This window comes from Sycon ciliatum, chromosome 9 (assembly GCF_964019385.1).
Source record: "Sycon ciliatum chromosome 9, ocSycCili1.1, whole genome shotgun sequence".
Lineage (NCBI taxonomy): Eukaryota > Metazoa > Porifera > Calcarea > Leucosolenida > Sycettidae > Sycon > Sycon ciliatum.
The window spans coordinates 23,970,334-23,987,063 of NC_088651.1; the positions used below are offsets into that span (position 1 = coordinate 23,970,334).

General features: G+C 46.4%; 1 protein-coding gene across 1 annotated transcript in view; it reads right to left on the bottom strand.

Annotated features, from left to right (window-relative positions):
- Nucleotides 1–16,730, bottom strand: part of LOC135824772 (kielin/chordin-like protein) — a 26,461-nt gene continuing 9,731 nt past the window's right edge. Inside the window, exons 5-10 of the mRNA XM_065337477.1 lie at nt 16,412–16,641; nt 14,295–14,525; nt 13,069–13,287; nt 11,649–11,846; nt 1,343–1,534; nt 1–758 (exon numbers count right to left, since the gene is read on the bottom strand). Coding sequence (XP_065193549.1) covers nt 748–758; nt 1,343–1,534; nt 11,649–11,846; nt 13,069–13,287; nt 14,295–14,499 — 825 coding nt within the window. The 5' untranslated portion in view covers nt 14,500–14,525; nt 16,412–16,641 and the 3' untranslated portion in view covers nt 1–747. The remainder of the gene's footprint in view (nt 759–1,342; nt 1,535–11,648; nt 11,847–13,068; nt 13,288–14,294; nt 14,526–16,411; nt 16,642–16,730) is intronic.

Genomic DNA, 16,730 nt, shown 5'->3' on the forward strand with positions numbered 1-16,730 from the left:
TTCTGGTATATAGATGGATATTGACATTGACCCTCCAGACAGCTGTTTCGCTCCTCCTGAGCTGATCAGTGGAGGCATAATGATGTTGAATGAAAGATTAATAATAATAGACTGATCTTTATAGGGCGAAATTGGCGCAATTGCGCTCATTCTGCATAGAAATGTGGCATACCCTCATTCCCTAATTCTTCACTAGTTTGAGGGAAAGACAAAAAAATATTATCATTATTATGTTTGAATTGTTTGCAGGCAACCTGCCTACATATATATTGTTTAGGCAGAAAATGCTGCCTATTTTGCTAATCATACCCAGAACTGTCTCCAGAAGTGACACATGCCATGGTGAGCACAAGTGTGATATACTGCAGCCAAAAGAGCTGTAAGAGAGGAGAACGGTATGCAGGAGCGTGGTTTGAGCTCATTGATTCTCTCGTGCCATACATAACACAGAATGGGACAATCCCCATAGATCACTATGACTGTGCACTGTAATTGCGAAATTGTTTTGCAACTGAACTTGCACAGCCATGGCACTAATCTAGGATGAGACAGGGCAGAAATTACTGAAGATATTGATAATCACTGAAAGGGCATCTACAGTTGCCAAGCGAATTCAGAACATCGCAAGCGCAACATCTATGAGAAGAAAGAAGTGGGGCCGTAAGAAGAGCAAGTACTGCAGGTTAAATCTTGTCGCTGTATCGGACAGTGGTGTTGAAATTCTTGAGCAAAGCTAGACCATAATCATCAAGCGCCATCTGGACAGAAAAAGAGAAAGGGAAAGAGAATACAAAGAGATAATACTGAGCCTTGTTTTGATAGAGATGTTGGTATGCTTCCAAACTCATGGCAGAGAAACCCACTGAAAGTTTGCTTGAAACTCCGAGGTCCATACACATGGCAGCCTCTCTCAGTAAACCGATGGACTTGTGTTGAGCACATTGCTCTTTAGAGTCTCATTTCCACAATCCAGCATCAAGCACAGTTAAACTTTAACTGTAGACCGCGATAGGAAAGGTTTCTGATAGTGATTTCATGAACAAATTTGAAGCGCAAGTCCAAACTAAACTGCACAAGGCCTAGGAAACGCTTGGCTACCAAAAATTCAAAAATTGAAACTGAAGTTGACATCAGGATTAAGTTTTCTCTCTGTAGCTGTTGTGTTATCCGTACTAAGATCAATATTGTGCAAGGGGTGGGAAATAAAAAATTCATCAACTGCATTTTGAATTAAATTATAGTGGAGTATTATTGGATCCGTTACTAAAGATCGGAACCAAGGGGTTGCCGCTAGTTACAGGTTTACAGTTACAGGTTTTTTAAATACACTGAGCCACCTTACTGGAGATGGGAACACAGAATGGGCAGGAGCAGGAATCGACACGGGGATACTCCAGGTGGTCGGGGCCGCATGGTGAGCAGCCAAATGGGTTGGGAATGCACCTGGCACGACCGCTGATGCAGAAACAGAACTCGCATGTCACGCCCCGGTTGAACCAGAAGCTTACTCTCTGACGAGGACACGTCTCTCCGTCTGCGAGTGGGAAAAGAACACGGAAGAAACATAACAGGATTGAGATACCTTTGATCAAATCGCAGAATTATGTGAGCAGCCTTTGACAGCAGTTTACTTGCAACCCCACTATCTCCACACCTGGCATTAGAGAGGTTTTGCAGAGCGAACGTTCGCAACGATTTTCGCGTTCCGGGTTGCGAAAACTATTGCGAACGGTCGCGTGAAATTTGTGTTTTGCATGTTTTTCGCTCAAAGTAATTTTCGTGTGCTCTCGCTTGTTTGAGAAGTGGTCTTCATCCGATTATTTTGTCCATGGCCGGAGACCCACAGACAAACGGGTTGGCTTGTGCCGTAATCTGGCGCATCAACACCTGAAATTCCAAAAGGCATCGTTGATGTAACCGACTCTGAGCAGTGAGAAGACGAGCAGGCAGGAGATCGGAGATGGTTCCGGAGATGAAGCAACACGGGCTGCCACAAGTATCGGAAAGCTAGCACCCGCGGACCAAGCCAAGAGAAGAGATCAAGCACAAACATGAGGATTGAGGGTGGCTCAACGCACGAACAGTCCACAAAGAGCGAAAATTACTGCGAACGTTTGCATGTTTCTCGCTCCAAAAAAATTTCGCGTGCACTCGCTTGTTTTTGAGAAGTGTTCTCCATCCGATTATTTGTTTCTTGCGAGTGGCGGTACGCGCACAAGGTACCATGAGTCACGGCCTGAGACGAGAGCTCTTTGACTACGTTGTACATGGCCGGAGACCCACAAACGAGCCGGGTTGGCTTGTGTCGTAATCTTGCGCATCAACACCTGAGATTCAAAAAGGCATCATTGATGTAACCGATTCTGAGCAGTGAGAAGACGAGCAAGCAGGAGATCGGAGATGGTTCTGGAGATGAAGCAACACGGGCTGCCACAAGTATCGGAAAGCTAGCACTCGCGGACCAAGCCAAGAGTAGAGATCAAGCACAAACACGAGGAGTCGCTCACCGTGCACCAGGGCCAGGCTGACCAGCTGTCCACAAAGAGCGAAAATTACTGCGAAAGGTTGTTTCGTATTTCTTGCAACTTTTGTGTTCAAAACTGCGAACGTTTGCACGAAGTTTCGCTTTTTGTGACGTCAAACGAAAATTCGCGCAAGCGTTTGCTCTGCAAAACCTCTCTATTGGCACATTTACATGTACTTTCATTTACACTCGTTTTTTTCTCTTATCTTGGAGGTCTAGGGCCAGGTGCTGCCCATAAAGCGTAGTTCACATTAAAAGCAACGCTGATGGTACCAGACGTAAGGGCTTGTCGGGACAGCTGGGGTGAGCTGTGAAATATTGTACAATTCGTACGACACGACATGCTGCAGTTGTTGCGTCGTTCAACAGCGAACGGCCCGAGTCATAACGCACGGTCCGTGACGGCCGTCCACGGGGTGACTTTCGGACCTAATTTATTATTTTTCGGGACTCCTTTTCAATTATTTCTCCTTGAATGATGCTGAATCATTTTCACTGTACAAGTTTTTCATGAAGTCCAAAAAAGCATCCCTGAATGTTGTGCCATTCAAATACTAGCCCCAGGAAACGATGAAACAGTTCGTCTGTCACGCTTCTGACCTATCCCTAATTAGCATAAAATTAATGACAATAGATCTTATCTTGCTGAAATTCAACTCAAGTTGTGTTAGTCATTCTGTGAGTTATCTTGGTAAGTGCCGTGTTCGAAAGCCTAAACAGTTTGAATTACGAATCGCGAGTAGTCGGCACACGACCCCGTCTCCTGTTGACACTCAAGATGCAGCCGTTTTGTGCGCTTGCGTCACTGTCTACGCCCGTGTACGGTATGAACAGTTGAAGTCATCCAACTCTTCTCGTCGCTTCCCGATACGCACGGCAGTACGGTTGCGTTCAGGTTCCTGGTGTTCTCACTGGACGCCGTCAGCCCGTCCCGTTGCTTCCCGTCAATCCTTACGTCGCGTCCCGTCGCGCCCCGTCGAATGTGAACTCAGCTTTACTTGGGAATTTCCGCAACTCTCTCTCTGCTGTATTGTTATTGTATATTCTGATGTGTTCTCCCCTTCTGACGAGTAGGTTGTGTACTTAGTAAAAATTAAAATGAAAAATGAAAAAAAGACCCTAAACCTCGCATATATTGATGGGGAAAACCACAGATCTGGGATGTATGACGTTACTATTTCAACGAAAATGGCCAAAATTGCAATATTCTCTTACTAAAACCCACCTAAAGAGTGCCTTGTAGACTTAGGTGCACGTACATTCGACGTCCTGATTAGAGAGATTTGAGTATATTAAAAAATAACATCAACTCCCAAATCGCAACTACTCGTAGCTGGTCAAGGGTCATTCTGGAAGATTAATTTTAATCGTATCTGGTTAAAAATGTTGAGTCACCTCCACCATTACACTGTGCTCTTTAGCCGACTAGACCCTCCTGCACACAACCATCACCCTTGCGAGGACACTTCCGTAGACGATATTGATAACCTCCTTCAGGCAGCTGTTTCGCTAATACATAGCTCATCAGTGAAGGTAGATGTTGAATGATTAAAGGGGAACTGTCACCAAAACATTTCTTTGTATTATCTTGTAGTTCTTTGGCTCCTGATCACGATGGTGTTATCCGTTTTTCTCTGCGATGGCTGGAAGTGGGTGAAAACTTGAAAAGAAGGTGCCCAAAACTGTCCCGAAGTACCGAGTAACGTCACGCCGGACTTGACCTCCACGCGTACATTCGTCGTCAAAACGAAGTCCAGCCCGTGTGCAGGTCGATCGAGCTAGCTGTTCCAATGTACGGTGTACAGTATTGGTCGTAAGGGAATGTTCTTCTTGTGAATTTTTGGGAGCCCGTACATTCGTGGTCAGCATGTGGTCAGCATACTCAGCATGTCTGGGTCACCGCAATTTAAAACATCCAAGTGGCTATGTGCCATGCTACAACCGGTACTCAACCTCTACAATAGCCACTGCGTCAAAGATACTTTCGAGTTTGTAGAAAAGCTAAAGGACGCAAGCTTTGAATCGAGCGGATTCATGTGCTCGTATGACGTGGTGAGCTTATTTACTAACGTGCCACTACGGGAGACCATTGACATCTGCGCAACAACACTGTACCACAATAAGTCCATTACTCCGCCGTCTTTGAACGAAACGGAGTTTGTGAAACTCATGTTAATGGTTACGTCGGGCGTTGAGTTTTCATTTGGCAACGTTATGTATAAACAAATAGATGGTGTGGCCATGGGCTCGCCGCTTGGTCCTGTATTGGCTAATATCTTTGTAGGGTTCTGTGAAGCGTCCATTAGTCCATCATTGTGGCCCTCTATGTACTGTCGTTTTGTAGACGATGTGTACTGTCACGATGAGGATGAGGATGTCTGTGGGACTTTTCTACTAACTCTGAATAGTCTCCACCCGGCGTTGAGATTCACGTCGGAAGCGGAACAAAACGGCAGCTTATCCTTCTTGGATGTACAAATATCACGGAATATTAACACTAAGAGTTTGGACACCACTATCTATAGGAAGCCAACGTTCACCGGCCTCTACATTCCGTGGGGGAGCTATACTCCAACGAAATCGAAGACACATCTTGTGAAGGCGCTAGTTTATCGTGCACATAGAATATGTTCCCCTCATCTATTGCAGGATGAATTAGACAGACTGACATCAATATTTACGAACAACGGCTATCCAAAGGAATTTCTGGCCAAGCTAATCAACGAAAAACCGGTGACAGACAAGCCTATCCAATTTGGACCTGACCGTTGCCCAGTGGTGCTCCGTTTACCCTGGGTTGGCACCGGTTCTGCGCGCGTGGAGAAGGATGTTCGTGGTATCGTATGTCCATCATATCCGTGCGTCAAGCTGTACGTCATATTTGGGACAGTGCGTGCGTTCAGTGTGAAGAAGGATGTTCTACCTACCCTTAGTAAAAGTAACCTTATCTATTTCTTTCAATGCCGACAATGTGAAGATCGGTATGTAGGTAGAACCCTTCAGCACCTGGGCGCACGCATTCGTCAACATGTGCCGTTAAGTTGTGTTCCGCTTGATGCGCGCGATTGTCGTCCTCGCCGTGGTCGTCCTCCAAAATGTGCTGTCCAGTCCATCGGTGGATCTTCCTCTTCCCGTGAAGATGTGACTGCATGCCCGTCCTCCTCTGCGTGTGTAGGACACGGGCCAGCTGAGAACAGCATAAAAGATGGTGAAAGACCCACACGTAAACCACCGAAACTGACAAAGTATCTGTCGGCGTCGGAAAGGGTGACGAGAAGCCAAGTGAAAATACGGACTGATGAGGACGAACGTACAACGACAACGGAGTTGACAACAACAGTCAATATTCGAAAACGTGGTAGACCGCGAAAACTAACCTCAATATCGGACACCGGACAAGTTGGAGTAAGAAGCTCAATAGAAATCCGCAATGGAGGAGACGTAACGGAAAGGACACCGGGTATCGCGCACCCAACGGTTAGTGTCAAGAAACGTGGAAGGCCGCGGAAACGCGAAGAGACAGATAGTGGTGATGCCACGAAGAGGCGAGATGACGGGACATTGGAGGAGACAACACCCAATGGAGCTAAGAATCGCACTTCGTCAATCAAGCAACATCTGTCAGCCCGTACCAATTGTCGTGAGTTGTACAGTGATAATGTTTTCTCAATATTGTCACGTGGTAGATGTGGGTTACATTTGGCTGTGTTAGAAGCTTTGTATATCCGTAAGTTAGATCCTGAACTTTGCATACAGAAAGAAAATGTGTTGTCGCTACAATTGTTTGGTGTTACTCCTCGTCGAGGTGGTAACAATGTAACTTATTTTGCTCACTATGTTGTTGTCACTATTATTATCTTCCTTCGAGTTTTGTGTCGTGCTAAACTTGATAATTTTCCACCTTGTCACGAGTGTTGTTGTTATCTAATTATCTTTACGCTATATAAGTTTTAGTCTTTCCAGCTTGAGCCATTCCCTGTATAATCCTTGATGAGAAGGGACCGAAAACGTTCGGATACTTATGACAAGTGCCTTATTATGACTGGATGTGTGTTTGCGTGGATATTTGCGACCCATAACTTATTATTATTCAAATGATCAGTCGGGGAAGTGAACTAAATATTGCGACAGAGCTTTCGGCCATATTTTCAATTCATCCGCCTGCATACATGGACATTGCAACATCATAATAATAAACAACAAACATGTACTTTCCATTGGCATCAGTATTCCGAGTAAGATTTTCGTCGCTTGTGTGGTGTGTTTCTCCACCAATGAGCGCGTACTATGATTATTTATCGCTGTTCTCACACTTTACCATTTTAGCAGCTTGCATATGCCATTGATATTATGTGGAAAGCGCGCGCTTGCGCCATTTCTGGTGTATAAGAATGATCATTCCTCCATTATCATCATTAACATCCTCTACTGATGAGCTCCGACAGGGAGCGAAACAGCTGTCTAGAGGCGTGGAGCAATATTATCTCTCAACGGAAGTGTCCTTGCTGGTGTCTGTATGGTTCGGCTGAAGAGCGCGTGCTTGTGATGAGTTGGAAATGCAATGAGGGGAAGTGAACTGCCTGAAAAGAGAAAAAAACGCCAGACCCACCAGGACTCGAACCTGAGACCCTGCTTGTCATGAGCAATGCTCTAACCACTGAGCTATGGGACCAGGCTGAACCTAGAAGGCGCTGACAAGTTTTTCACTCCAAAGGCAGCTCACAACACGTGCCACACATACTGACGGCACTTGGGACTTTTTCCCTCCCCCAGGGGACCAACCACGGTCAGTTTCTGGAAACTACCAGAGGTGAAAGAAAGTGATTAAATTTGGAAAGGATTGGGAGAACTTCAAATTCAAATGATCAGTCGGGGAAGTGAATCACTTTTAATCACTTTCTTTCACCTCTGGTAGTTTCCAGAAACTGAACGTGGTTGGTCCCCTGGGGGAGGGAAAAAGACCCAATCCAATCTGCCAATCCAGACGAGGCCGATGTAGATGTCAGTACCAAAGGCACGTCCGTTACTGGCACTGCCTGCTGCGATGATGCTCCCTTTGACGTTGCAATGGCCGTTGGTGTTGATGAAGAGGAGGAGGGAGATGAGGAAGATGCTGACGATGACGATGACGACAACGACGGAGACGATAAAGACTCTGCCAACCTCGCCCTAGAGCGAGTCACTGGTCCCGCAGACACACCATCGGGTGGTTTCTTCGGTGGCCGGCCACGCTTTTTGCCACCGGAGGTGGACACACCGGAAGACGGTACAAAGGAAGTCAAAGAAGACGAAACCGCAGATACCAACGGTGATGACGGGACAGAAGGAAGAGATGGTAAAGACGAAGGCAATGACGAACAAGCCGATGCCGACGAAGAAGACAACGGCACCCCAGTTGGTTCCGTCCCCAGCGAGGGTGCACCTCCAGTCTCAGCACCATTCTTTGGGGGACGACCTCGTCTTGGCCTTGACGACCGTGCCTCAACAGGCATAACGTGAAGAGGCACATGCTGGTGGATCCGTGCCTCCAGGTGCTGAAGGGTCCTACCCACATACCGGCTTCTAGCATTGCCGGCACTCGAAGTTGTAAATAAGATGTGATGTGAGTGTGAGATGTGAGTTTAGAGCTAATGTTGATTTGCCAGTAATCCTCTGATGAGATGGCGACGAAAACGTTTAGGAACAAGCTTCTTTATTTACATGAAAACAAGTTTTGCTAATGGTGTTTGTACTGAGTGCGCAGCTTACTCTATTTGAGCCCCAGCCTGCAGAAATCAGCATGTGTGTAATTTTTCCAAAAAATTTTTTTTTGCTCGAAAACAATTTTAGACTACTAATCAATCGAATCACAAAGTTTGGTGACAATCTGAAAAGCGAAAATAGGAAAAATTGAGTCCGAAGTAGTATTGGTCAAAAATGGCAAATTTGGCAAAATACCATAATACGCCTAGTTGACAGTGAATGATGCTCATGGCATGTCCAGGCCTTGTCTACTCCTCTGCAGGCTTCCATGGCACTTGACAATCATCTGGGATAAATTGTGCTATCTCCTTGTCAAGATACTGCAGACGCTTCGCAGAAATCCCAGCTGCTGGCACAACCGGAGGCGGATCCTTCGGGATTGATGCAAGCTCAATATTTGGCTTCAGGAGCTGGAACTCTTTCTCTTCTCCATAGCATTCAACACGGGCAAACAATGTGCCGGGAGATTCCGAGCACATTCGGAAGTGCTGGAAGCTCCGGATGCCCTTGACCGGCTGGAAATACTGTGCTAAAAAGGCATCCCATTCCCTCCATTCCCATTCATAGTTCGAAGACGAGTTGGCCTTGCATGACTTATCAATGGCCTCACAAGCTTGCTGCACTGTGTTGATGTCGCTGCTACGTATTTTTTGCTTCAGTAATCCAAAGTAGGCATCCACAGAGCAACGTGTGTGGCCCACACGCATAAAGTTGAGTTCAATTGTATCCGACATGCCACACAGCACACGCCACATCAGATAGCCAAGCACAGACTTATTTTTATTCTGGCCCACGCAGTTATCTGCATGCAGTGATAGATTCCGCTGTTCAGAGCATTCTGTTTTTAGGTGATGATCAAACATTGAAATGACAGCATTGGGGCCGTGGGCCTTAGAGCCGTCCGGGCCAATGGACTGAGCCTCATCAAACACGAAATTTGTTTGGTGTTTCTTTGCCTCTTCACAGATGCCGAAAAGTTGCACTCTAAACCGCACTTTAAAATACAGTGGCCCTACCTGCCTGCTTTGCGCTGGCAACTCAAGCTGCTGCGCGAAATCAAATGTCAGGTGGCATAGGGTATTGTCTTCACGCGCAGTGGAAATCATGTCGTTGTAGTACGCGCGTTCGTCTCGAGCAGTTTCCAAGTGCATTGCAAGTCGCTGGTTGGCCTCGGCAAACTCCTCTTCTGTCCGTGCTCTCTTAATAGATTCCCGGTGCCTTTCACAAATAGCGCATACATCCGTTCGAGGCTTCATCACCACCACATCACTTGCATGCACTTGCCATAACCTGCAGAATGACCGGTACGAAATCGGCTGTTCTGCCGTATCCAGTGACTCAACGTACGAGTCGTACACGTTCCGCTTGCGATGGGAAGCAGGTAAATAAATTGGTGCGAGTTTGGCTCTCCCTCGTGGTGCTGCAGGTTGTGGTAAACCAACAATGTTTGCGATATTTCGCACATATGCAACTGCATTCTCCACAACACTAGGATGCATTACATTGCTAGGCTGATTGCCTTTGGACTTGTGGCTTGGGAGGTCTGCACTGGCGGCTTCAGCAATGTCCTGCAGCTTGCCATAGACGTGTTGACCGATGCCATTCAGATCCATAAATACTCGCTTACACACAGTTACTCCTAGTACTGTGTGCGTGAACGAATACTCACGCTTCTTCGCGCGTGACGATGTTTCACGCAGAGCGGCTGTCAGCTGTCCCAAGACGAACAGTCGCTTTGACTTTTTAGGGATCCGTTTGAAGCTCTTCACCATGGGCAGCAGCTTTTCAGCGTCCAATTTTGCGAAGCAGTTACTGTGCTTGCATCCACAGCCGTCTTCCTGCCAGTCCCTGATCTCCGCCGCGAGCAGCCCTTCTTCTGCGTCGCCAATATCAATGTCGTCAAAATTTACGTAGGACTCGTTCAGCGGGTCGACATGCAGCTCCTCGTCGCTGTCACTGCTGCTAGAGCTCTGACTTACCTCGCCAAGATCAAGTCGTTTTGGTGAAGACTCTTCATCGCTCTCAGTCTCACTGTCGCTGGACAAACTCATCGCGAGATCGTCACCAAAGAAAGTACTATCGTGAACTTTGAGTGCCGCTTCGCACTCCTCATCAATTCCCCGTGGGACAATACTTTCACGCCGGCGTCCCTGGGACGTTGTCGCGACAGGTGTCGCCATCGCTGAGTCTAGACTCGCTCTCCGTGTGACAAGGTCTTAGCCGCGCTGTAACTCTTTGACACAACTCACTTGAAGACACTTGAAGCTTGTTGGACAAGACAAACAATCACTCGATCGAAAAGAATCGCGAAGAGCAACCTCGCTGAGCTTCCCACGCTTCTACGTCACTTTTTGATGATTGATATCAAGTACACAAGTGCTGGTTTTCGCTGGCCGGGGCTCATTTATTGCGTTGATTATTATTATTATTATTATTATTATTATTAACTGGTTTGAGGGAAAGAGACAAACGGGAAAAGTCTGAAGAAAAAATTGACTGTCACCACCAGGACTCGAACCAGGGACCCTCGCTTGTAGCCAGCGATGCTCTAACCACTGAGCTATGGTGTAGTCGTCATCCCAGCAGAGGCCATTCAACATTTTCCTCAGACTTCGTAACTCACACTTCCTGTGAATCCACACAGGCGGGTGGGACGCAGCCCACACTGTAACCCACACACTTCACGTACAAACTAGCGCGCGGGGAGCCCCAAGTCATAAAATAATAACTGGTTTGAGGGAAAGAGACAAACGGGAAAAGTCTGAAGAAAAAATTGACTGTCACGACCAGGACTCGAACCAGGGACCCTCGCTTGTAGCCAGCGATGCTCTAACCACTGAGCTATGGTGTAGTCGTCATCCCAGCAGAGGACATTCAACATTTTCCTCAGACTTCGTAATTCACACTTCCTGTGAATCCACACAGGCGGGTGGGACGCAGCCCTCACTGTAACCCACACACTTCACGTACAAACTAGCACGCGGGGAGCCCCAAGTCATAAAATATTAACTGGTTTGAGGGAAAGAGACAAACGGGAAAGTCTGAAGAAAAAATTGACTGTCACGACCAGGACTCGAACCAGGGACCATTTATTACTATTAGGAAATTAGAGGCCACATGCCACCTACTGCTCTTTTCTCTCCGAAACTCAACACTTGCAAGCCAGATATGAAAGAAAGAAAAAATCCTCAGTCACACCACCGGGACTCGAATCAACAGGGCCCTCGGCCATTCGCTCATATCTGGCTTGCAAGTGTTGAGTTTCGGAGAGAAAAGGGCAGTACGTGCCATGTGGCCTCTAATTTCCTAACACTTTGTAAAATTCTCCGTGAAGTCCAAATTTCAAATTGCAATTATTATTATTATTATTAATAAGACTTACCAGCTGGACAACGATCGCACTCGTAGACGTTCTTGGAGCGTATGACCGCTTCGGTAGGACATGGTAATGCCCCCGGGGAGCAGGTCTTGACAGCTCTGAGCTCACACATCACAGTTCCGTTCAAGCAGCTACAATTATGGTAGGCGGATACCGTCCATGTATCACCATTGGCATACTGCTGCCCCCGGAAATCACATCCTAGCACATGGGAAAGAAACACCATAATGCCGTCACAAGTTCCCAATCACGCAGACAATAATGCATTGGCTCAAGCTGCACCAGGAGACAAAGGGCTTTTTCTACTTTAGCAGCATTCAGGAACGCCTTGCGTTACCATTAGTTACCAGTAGACCACAGTTTTAGTCCACATTTGCTTCTTGCTTCTTTTCCTTTCATTTTTGATTTCTTACTCTTTTCCTTGTGAGACGTGGGTGGCTATAAAAACCCTGCAGTCGCCACGCAAAGTGGTCATTGGCTACCCCAGCCGTGTATGGCTTGGAATACAACCAATAAAATAAATAAATAAATAAAGGAGAGAGCTTGGAAGCTCAGGGCCCTACGCTATACTTTTTTGCCTTGATGACCTAGACAAAAAAAAAGCATAGGGATGTTATAAATTCTTTAAAAAATTCCTTTTTTTAAGACATAACCTGGGATTCGAACCCGCACTATCGCGCCCTGCATGCACCCCCGATACACTTCGCATACATACTAATTCTTCCAAGTTGCTTCACATTATGATCTTGCATTTGAAAGCCCTATTTGAATATGCATTGTGGCCAGCCGTCTTTGATGGTACGGTACGGTAGGGATAGGTACGGGACAGGTACGATCGAGGGTAATACGACACCGTCTCCCGTACCGTACCATCTAACACAGCTGGCCACATACAGCTGCCCGCAATATTCAAATAGGGCTTTCAAACGCAAGATCATAACGTGAAGCAACTTGGAAGAATGGGTATGAATGCGAAGTGTATGGGGGAATGCATGTAGGGCGATAGTGTGGATTCGAATCCCAGGATATGCCTGAAAAAAAAATAGGAGAATTGAAAAATTTATAACATCCCTATGATTTTTTGCCGTCAGATACGGGATAGCGCCAGGCGTGACACAAACAAACAAACAAACACACACACACAAATACCAAATTAAAGCTGTGTGGACCCTGGCTAGCGCCAGACATTACTGAAGTAACATCTTCTGCATAGCTACGGGAATAAAACCTGCATGTACAACCAGACTACTTCATTACAATTCCATAATTATGGTATCTTTACTTCGCAAGTCATCTTTGCTGCAAACATCTCATGATTATTTCTCTCATTCACATGTTCTCCATGTATACAAAGTATATCACGATAAACATGATTTTTGTCGGCCAACAATCAGGCTTTCTACCTTCTGCTTGGTTTATTTACCTGAAATCGGTCGGCACACGCACTCGCATGGATTGTTCTCGTCAAGGGCTGGCTCGAATCCCTCTTCGCACCCGCCTGTACAACTCGGTTGCATCAGCCTGCAGACCGCGGAGGTTGCCTGGCAGTGACAGATCATACACTGACCGGATCTAGTGTCCCGATACCATTCGCCGATTGAGCGTGGTTGAAGATCGGAGTCTATGCAACGTGTTTTTGTACCTGCAAAAACAACATTAAATGCATTAATTTTGAAAACAGATCTGGGTAGTCTCTGTATTATAAATATTATTATTACCAAATATTTGATAGGGCAATCACACAGGCCTAAACCCTCCTTACAGAGTATACATAAAGAATAAATATATATATTTCACGGTTCGCGTGAGACTCGGCCAAAGGCCCAGTTTTCCACATCCGCAGGAACGCCACCACCCTCTTGGATCAAGACGCAGATGCATAAATAAGACAGGTGTAGGACCACGTTTCCGCTTTCGTGGGACGCCACCGTCCCATATCCATGATCAGGTGTCAGATGTTAATCCTTAACGGTGGGGAGGATAGATCAGATCCACCAACCAGTGGCCAAACGCCGAAATCCCAATTGCCGCACCCATGGGCAAATCTGTCTGGGGTTTGGAAAATGAGTTTATTGACCTGAATGGTGATATGAAACAGACTCTCATTATTTAGGAACACAGCCCCATTAGTTATAAAGTGCACCTCGAGTATGGCAACCTGGCTTAAGAGAACCGGGCGTGTAAGAACCATGTGTATAAACAACCTGGCGTGTACCGACCACAAGTGTAACAAGTAAAAACCACACGTCCAACAAACATGTGTCTTAGAGGTGATTTACACGGCGCCAGGATTTATCCCTGCGTGATGCGGCCATGGAGATTCAGTCACATGTACTCATATTGTAGCGCAAACGTATCCCGCTGGCTATCCCGGTACTGTCCCGGTGCCGTGATGGGTCGGGGGGGGGGGGGGGGGAGTAGAAATGCGTACCGTGGTATTTTGTGGACAGTTTTGTACTACGGGTACTGTACGTGCATCCTGCCGTGTGAATCTATTTTCGTTTTCCCGTACCACGGCCAGCTCTCGGGATCACGTGCTTCTCTTTCCGGCAGTATGCACTGCTGTCGTGTATATCGAGTGTAAAAAATAAAAATAAAAAGTAGATCTAAAAACCTAGGTAGAGTATCGCAACACTTCAAAAACCTTACTAGGTGCCGTAGGATAGCAGGCTTGGCAGCCGCAAGGATCGAGTGCGTCGAGGTCGTTGTGTTCGCCATCCGCACACTGCGCGGCGCAGGTGGGCGTATGATCTCGGCACTCCTTGACGCCATCCACACACTGGCAACGCTCGCATTTCAATGCAGTATGGCTGGCCTGCATATAGGTGCTGCCTGGAGCATGCAATACTCCCATGTGGTCCGTGCAATTCGGCTCAGGACCTGAAGGGTGTTGAGTTCAAACACACACATAAACACACACACACATGAACGAACAGAAATACACATGACCGAGTACACACACACATAATGTTATCCACGCGAACGAGCACACCCACACCCACACCCCCCCCCCCCCCCCCCCCCCACATACACACCCACACACCCAGATATCCACACCCACACACCCACACACACCCATAGCTACACACACACGCACCACGCTCGCACATGCGTGCACACACACACACACAATCATACTCATATTCATACTCCTGTCCATCGCTGAAGCGATGGTAGCGAACAAGCTACGTGAATGTTAGACATATCAACTTGTGCTGGGATGACACCATTCAACAGCTTGCAAGACCGATGAATTGACTGCCACCAATTTGTCTGGTCTACACCACGCAGTTGAAGTGGCTTTTGCTGGCCAGTGGATCCCTATTTTTCATACATATGCACGAACAAACTACCCGAAATGGAACGAAATGGAAACGAACTTTCAAGTGTTTTGAAACGTTTTCAAAAAGTTTTCCTTCTCATGTAAACAGTGAAATCGATTGGAAATGGAGCCCCGTCATCGAAACCATTCCGAGCGGGAATATGTCGTACTGTAAATATTCAAACTAAGTGCACAAAGAGCGTCCATGAGCTGGCGAGCATTTGCCAACTCCAACTAGCGCGTGGGCAGCACGTCCCATCTCAGGCCTCATCGAACGTTTTCCGGTTCTGTGTAAACAGTTGAAAACTATTTTCCGCTCTCGTGTAAATGGTTTGGAAACGATTCGAGGGCAGTGCGTTTTGGTTCCGTTTCGTTTCTTCTCAATGTAAACGCAGCCTTAGAGATCCGGGTTTCTGATTAAAAAAATTGTTCTGTCCATGCAAAATTCTGATTGGCACGGAAAAAAAACTTGAGTGAAAACAGTCCTAAATATGGGTTGCGACTTCGGCGATGATTTGTTTGAAAAGGGTTTGCTCCCCACAATGGAGCTAGAGCTATTCCGCCGACTTGACTTTACACACGACTGACTCACGACTGCCATCCAGAGCACACGAGAAGTCCATCGAACCTAAAAAAAACATAAAAACTAATCCTGTAGAACGGGCAATTTTAGCGACGTAAAAACCCTAGCGAATTTAGCGATCGACACATTTTCGCTTAAGTTTCAAGTCGCTAATCTGTTGAGACCTTATACTAGTACTACTAATAATTATATAATTATTATTAGTAGTAGTGCACTGTTGATCCGTGAGTACAATACAGTACTACATCATAGTACACTGATGATGTCGTAGTAGTAGTAGTAGTAGTAGTAGTAGTAGATCTACTCCCGGTACAATCACAGTCTACACTAGACACATGTATTGTTTTGAGATGTTCTCTCGTACTAGCACTCATAGTACACTCATAGTACACTCATAGTACACTCATAGTACACGCATAGTACACTCTTGCTAGCACTCATAGTACACTCATGGTACACTCTTAGTACACTCATAGTACACACATAGTACACTCATAGTACACTCATAGCACACTCATAGTACACTCATAGTACATTGTAGTGATGGTTTGTACATACAGTAGTAGAATGCAGTATCAAAATGTGTACAATGAAGGAAAATGCAAATCGCTAAAATAAAACGTCGCTAACAGGTTGACAATGGGAAAATGCTAAAATTAATAGTCGCTAGAATTACCCGTTCTACAGTAGCGCTAGCTCCAGTGTGGGGAGCATACCGTTTTCAAAGAAAACAGTTCTTCCGGTAAAATCCTTATATTATCCCCGGCGCTAAAATTAGCAATTTTGCAGTAAATATTTGTAACGTCCCTGGGGAAGGGATGCAAAGTGAAAATCAAATGCCATACAGCACAAATATCTCACCCTGAATGACCTCGCAGGTGCGGCATTGACACGGATTCTCACTGTCAATGACAGAGCGATAGCCGGGCTCGCACACTTCTGCACAATCGGGCGGTAAGTCGGTGCACAGTGCTTGCCCGTTCCTACACTGACACAGCACACACTGATCATGCCGCTGCTCAGCGTACGTCTCCGTGTGATTGTACGTGACACGCTCAGGCTCCTGCAAGACTTCAGATCACTGGGATTATCTGCTTAGCAGATAAACGTGATACCCACAAACAAAGACACACACACACTCACATACACATGTACACACACACACACAATCACAGACACA